Below are 6,246 nucleotides of genomic sequence, written 5' to 3' on the forward strand. Positions count from 1 at the left end.
TCCGCCTGCAGCAGTGAGATCATCCTGACCAGCTGCATCACGGTCTGGTATGGCATCACTACTGCTATGGACCTCAAGCGCCTGCAGAGAGTGGTAAAGACTGTTGAGAAGATCACCAGGACTCCACTGCCCCCTCTGCAGAGCATTTACCACCGCAGGGTGCATAGTAAAGCTGCCTCTATCCTCAAGGACCCCACCCACCCCCAGCACAGACAGTTCGCCTCCCTACCCTCTGGCCAGAGGTTCAGAAGTGTTAAATGCAGGACCTCTAGACTGAAAAACTCTTTCCTTCCCTCTGCCATCAGACTCCTAAACAGCTGAGGAGTTTATTACCAGGAAATACGCCATGTACTGTCAACCTGTACTGTCTATATTCTCAGTTTGCACATGCATAATTGCACATTGACTGTTGACTGCTGTACATGCTGCTCCCATGCAGCATACATTCTCTTGTTATGTTCTTATATATTTTTTATTATATTGCTGCATTTGCCTTAGATTTAGTGTTACTTATTTATCTACTTTATATTTCAGTGGTATTTTGTGGCATTCATGTGGACGGCAAAGTAAGAATTTCATTGTACAGGGAAACACGTTTCCTAACTTTCCATATGACAGATAATCACTTTGAATGCTGAATATACTGTACACATTTGTCCTTTTTCTAGATTATGAACGAGACAAAATATTAAAATCAGTTTTATTTAATGATTGCAACAAAGAAACCAATGATTTCAGGCAAACAGAAGCAAAAGATTTTAAGGATAATATGTCATTATACAGCGTTAAAGTCACTTGTCAATTTAACGCTGTATAATGTCCTCAGTTATTGTAGGATTCTTGGCATCTTTCACCACTGGTTTCTTAGCTTTCTTTTTCTTTACTTTCTTGGTTTTGGCCTTAACTTCTGGCTGCTTGTCATTAAGGGCAGGCCTGGACCTGGTCAGGTGGCTAGCTCTGGGGCTTAGCTCGCTGTAGCCCATCTCCGGGTCAGAGTGTGTACCATGGGCAGAGAGAGAACTGCCTGAGGTAGAGTGAGGAGAGTCATTCAGCATATTGGGTTGGGAGTAGGAGTGCAATGCTGAGGAACTAGTGGGACGGTAAGGCGTGATGCCTCCTAACATGGGCAGATGGACATGCTCATTGTTCAGGTTAGTGACAGAGTAGCGACTGGTGCCGGACATGACGATGTAGTGCCAAGAGCTGAGAGGGGTGGCAGAGAAGAGCTGCCGGCTACTTGAATCCTCTTTGGCTGCACTGGGAGAGATGACCATGGAGCTGTGTGGTGTAACCGCCTCCACTGCGCTCTGGAAAGTCTTGAGGATGCGGTCACTTTTCTGCTTCTCTTTCTTCTGACGAGACTCAAACCGTTTCAGCTGGCGGCGATGATCCCTCCTCATTTGTTTTCTAGTATCAGCCAACCCCCTGCACAAAAACATGCTTCAGTATTTGCTTTGTAGAGCCAAACTTTATGGCTACAATCAATTCAGCACACGCCTTACTAAACCATACACAAACATCACTATATCATTCAAGAGCAAGATCTGGACAAATTCCCAGCTCATAAATAAGACATACAAGACAACTATGCCATCATTCCAACAGTGATAAAATCAGTGAGTAAACTCAAACAGTTGGAGAAGTGTTCACCTGTAGTCTACAGCTCCTGTCCCATCACGGTCAAGTCTGTGAATCAGCTCCTCAATCTGGTATCGATCCAAAGGAACGCTTGATTGCTATCATGATTTCACACAAAGAGAAGAAAGAGTCAGACAATATGCTGCTGTTGATTGTGTGCTCTATGTTGAACAGTGATTAGCATCAGGAAATAGTAGGTTTGAAAGAATTATTTCACAGGACAGTTTCACAGTATTCTATCAGGATTTCATCGGTACAAATGTCAGTGGCTCTGCACACTTCACTAAATCCATTTTTTTGGTTGGGGGACCTGCACTGCCTTCCTGAAATCCGCCACAGGGATGCGCATGGTCGCATCTTTGTCAATGTTCCGAAAAAAATCCCACAGCCGCAGCTTGTTTTGATCCAAATAATCCTTTGAAAAAAGGGAGAAGGCATTTTCACTATTAGAAAATACAGATTTTATTTTATTTTTTAAAAGATTTTTATTACATTTTTCTTTTGTTTTACTGTTTCACTCATGCATTTTGAACTTTTTTGTAGGGAATTTCACTAAAATTTGAATTGAACTCAAAATATATTGTGTAAGGACAAAATATTCATTTAAAGTTCTTAGGATGGTTCATTCGGTAACAGACCTGTATGAGTTTCATCGGATCGACATGTTTTAGTGGCTTTTTAGCAATGAAGCCTCCTACCCCTCCATACTGCACATCCAGACTGGGATGCTCCTGACATGTTACCTCCAACAGATGCACAAAATTCTCATTTACCAGCACATTCTGTTCATATTCAAAGGGGGAAAAAATTAACATCACAGAGAACATGCACCTCCTCAAACAGCCTGTGGTATAGTAATCTTGATTACAATGGTAATATGGTACAGCGTATTTCGCCTTTCTTAGCTTATCATGGACACAAGCATACACTGTATTAAACTGGTTTGAAATGTCATCAAACCTTCATAGGATTGTCTGAGCAATGGTATGACAGGATAAATTGAGTCACTCACACATATGTTTATGTCCTCCAAGGCACTAGATGTGTTTTTTACCACATTAACCAAGGCCAGTGCCCCCTCTACTGTTAAAGAGTTGTAAGCCAGCTGCAGGGGTGTAACAATAAGCATTACCTCACACATCAACTCATAATGTGTGCCTGTAGCCATACTGATAATGAGTTGTGTTAATTTACCCACCGATAAGACTCGGAGTGTGTCATTGAACTCAAGACCCCTGCAGAGCATGCTGACACCCTCATTGGTGAGGCGGTTGTTGTTGAGGTTGAGGTGCACCAAAGTGTTGTTGAATTTTAGGGCCTCTCCCATGGCCAGGGCACCCTCATTCCCAAAACCATTCCATGATAAATCAAGATGTTTTAAGATCATATTCACCTAAATGTGGATGATATATGTAATCAAATACTGTATACCATGTCAAGGATCAAGTGAATTTCTGACAGAACCATACCTTGAGTCCAGCACAAAAAGCTACAGCCCCTTTCATTCTAATACAATTCCAGCTGAGGTCCAGCACCTCCAGGCCCTGATTAGTTGCTGTAGAAATGGACAGTAAAATCAAAGACAAAGACAGGGATCTTGTGATCATATACTTGGTATAAGGCATCACAATGTTAATGTAAAACACTGCATTTGGTCATATTTAAAAGGAGTGATTAAGATTAGTGAATTTTACCATACCTAACAGTTGTCCCAAATGTTCCCCTCCTTTTATACTAAACTCATTATGGCTCAGGTCTAGTTCCTTAATCCGGGAGTTGCTCTAATTGTACAAATTTTCATAAAAAAATAAGTTTAAACACACCAAACATTCTGCTACACAGACCATAACCAATATGTAATTTGTCAGGCATGGTTTCAATGTCAGTGTTTGGTTAATCATTAATAAATAACTTACCGACAAGGCATTTGCAAAATACTTAGCATCATCACCAATAAATCTGTTTCCTGTGAAAAATATCACCTGTTTAAATATATCAAATAAACATGACAATAAATAATGTTATTACTGTTACTGTAAAATTTACTAAGAAATATCTTTTTTTTTCTGTCACCCCCAGCCCTGAAAAGACTGTACACTGTTTTAGATTATTGTCTTTGGAGACTTCAGCAGAATGAATACTTGATAGCGAATTCATATATTCACTGTAGTATTAATACACACAAATGTTAATGTACACATTACCTGAAAGTTTTATAGATTTTAATGAAATGTTGTCCAGCAACATTTTAGCAACACACTCAGCTCCTCCAGACTGCAGACAGTTGTTGGACAAATCCTAAAAGCAAAACAGTACTGTTGCAGTATCCTGTGTATTCCACTGTAAAAGCAAAGTATAATGTCACCTGAAAACCACCTCTGCCCTCTAGTGGCAGGTTTACAGTCCTACATACCAGGTGCTCGATGGTGAAATTAGCCTGAAACATCTCCACAATGTATTTCGTTCCCTCAGCTTGAATGTGATTGTCTGCCAGTTCCAGAGTGTCAATATGCATGTCACTCTAAATACAAAAAGCTCATCAGATGTTCTCATTTTAATATAAGTCACACTCAATAACATACTAACATTTTTAAACTTACAACTAAAGCAATAGCAAGTGCCTTGCACCCCAGTGGTCCCAAGCCATGGTGGTTGAGGGTCATGGTTGTAGAGCCAAGGTTCCGTATAAAGTAAGAGACTGGCACCACACCCACCAGCTTGCAGGCCTCCAAGTAAACTTCAGCTACAGACATCTCTTTGTTACTCTCCTCTTTTTCTGGAAATGAATAAACCTGCAGAAATTCCACCGTATGCTTCCTTTCCATGTAGTAAATGTTCTACAACAACAGCTTGTCCCAACAAGCCATTTAACTACATTGTTATTAGAAATCAGGAGTATTTTTATGTACAGTACAGCGTATAGTATATTGCATTTACACTTACCATCCAACTCCAAGTCAGTGTCAAACTCATCCTTCAAATCTTGGTGTTGAGCTGGATATGGACAGTCATCATCTTTTAAGGAGAGGGATTCTAAAGATAGTGTCAACATTGCAGTCTTTTGTTTGAGTTTACGTCCTGTTTGAAACCATTTCCTTAACCTGCTGTCCAGCAGGTTATTCTACCCCTCAGGTAAGGTATCATGTGTAGTGACATTAACAATTTATGCGTCACTGTTTCCCCATTGGAAATGAATGGGGCAAAGTTGGAAGCTTAATATCTCTGGCATACCTTGGGCTAGAAACGCCATTTCAACTCTGTTCAACTCGTGAGACGTTCAGCTACCAATGGTGCAAAAATCATCTTGATATTTTTTTATGGTTTCTTTATAATCGACATTTATATTTTGTCTATTTGTCCATAGACAACGAATGGGCCAAAACTATGCAATGCCATTGGCAGCTATGCGTCACGTGACCCCCTGGTTTGGCAGCTTTCTTTATGCTTTTCCTCTTCCTCATTGCTTTTGTGCTCCTATTATGCCATTCTTAAGCTTTATACACATATAATAGATGACAATCGTAAAGAAAATTGTCACGAATTCAGCTGTCAGTGTTATTGAGATGGGATGAATGGTATTTGCGTAAGTCGCTCATTCCAGCGCATACGTCTCACTGCTCCATAGACTTACAGTCAATACAGAAGATCCGCTGAAACAAAACGTCGGCATATTTGTAAATCGTAACTGTTCCTTCATTTTGTTTAATCTTGACAAATACAGCAGTTGAATAACACAACAAAGTGCTGTATATATATTAATATTGGACGCCAGTTTGGGCGTCTTTCGCTCTGTCATCCCCTGTCTCTCCCTGACTTGCAGTCAAATAATACGCTGGAAGGAAAACGTATTTGTAATTATGAAACACCACGGTTCCTTCAATTTGTTTAATATCATGACATAATACAACAGTGTACTAACACAACAGGGTGCTCTATTTGTTTGAAACTGGTTTTCGCTCCGTTTCTCTCTGCAGACGCTCTCAACAGGAGCGCACAGCTGATTCTTATCAACTATATTCAACTCGTGAGAAGTTGAACCTTAATATCTCAGGCATACGGTGGGCTAGAAACGCCATTTTAACTGTAGTCAACCTGTTAATCAGGTATTGATGTAGTAAATATCTTCTTGTGTCGTGTATAGAATTAATTCACAGGGAGAATCACTGCAGTGCCAATCATCATTTATTGAACAATACAGTGCCTTGTGAAAGTATTCGGCCCCCTTGAACTTTGCGACCTTTTGCCACATTTCAGGCTTCAAACATAAAGATATAAAACTGTAATTTTTTGTGAAGAATCAACAACAAGTGGGACACAATCATGAAGTGGAACGAAATTTATTGGATATTTCAAACTTTTTTAACAAATAAAAAACTGAAAAATTGGCCGTGCAAAATTATTCAGCCCCCTTAAGTTAATACTTTGTAGCGCCACCTTTTGCTCCGATTACAGCTGTAAGTCGCTTGGGGTATGTCTCTATCAGTTTTGCACATCAAGAGACTTAAATTTTGCCCATTCCTCCTTGCAAAACAGCTCAAGCTCAGTGAGGTTGGATGGAGAGCATTTGTGAACAGCAGTTTTCAGTTCTTTCCACAAATTCTCGATTGG

The 6,246-nt window shown here is 40.1% G+C and overlaps 1 protein-coding gene across 1 annotated transcript; it reads right to left on the reverse strand.

Annotated features, from left to right (window-relative positions):
* Positions 1-803: 803 nt before the first annotated feature.
* lrrc74a (leucine rich repeat containing 74A) lies at positions 804-4,690 on the reverse strand. The gene is made up of 11 exons (XM_020613939.1): positions 4,582-4,690; positions 4,239-4,414; positions 4,052-4,159; positions 3,338-3,419; positions 3,108-3,193; positions 2,837-3,031; positions 2,651-2,743; positions 2,277-2,420; positions 1,949-2,053; positions 1,651-1,736; positions 804-1,425 (listed from the first exon to the last, which is right to left on the reverse strand). Exons 1-11 carry the CDS (start codon positions 4,688-4,690, stop codon positions 804-806), a joined length of 1,806 nt encoding a protein of 601 aa, XP_020469595.1.
* Positions 4,691-6,246: the final 1,556 nt, after the last annotated feature.

This window comes from Monopterus albus, unplaced genomic scaffold (genome assembly GCF_001952655.1).
Source record: "Monopterus albus unplaced genomic scaffold, M_albus_1.0 scaffold140.1, whole genome shotgun sequence".
NCBI classification, from domain to species: Eukaryota; Metazoa; Chordata; class Actinopteri; order Synbranchiformes; family Synbranchidae; genus Monopterus; species Monopterus albus.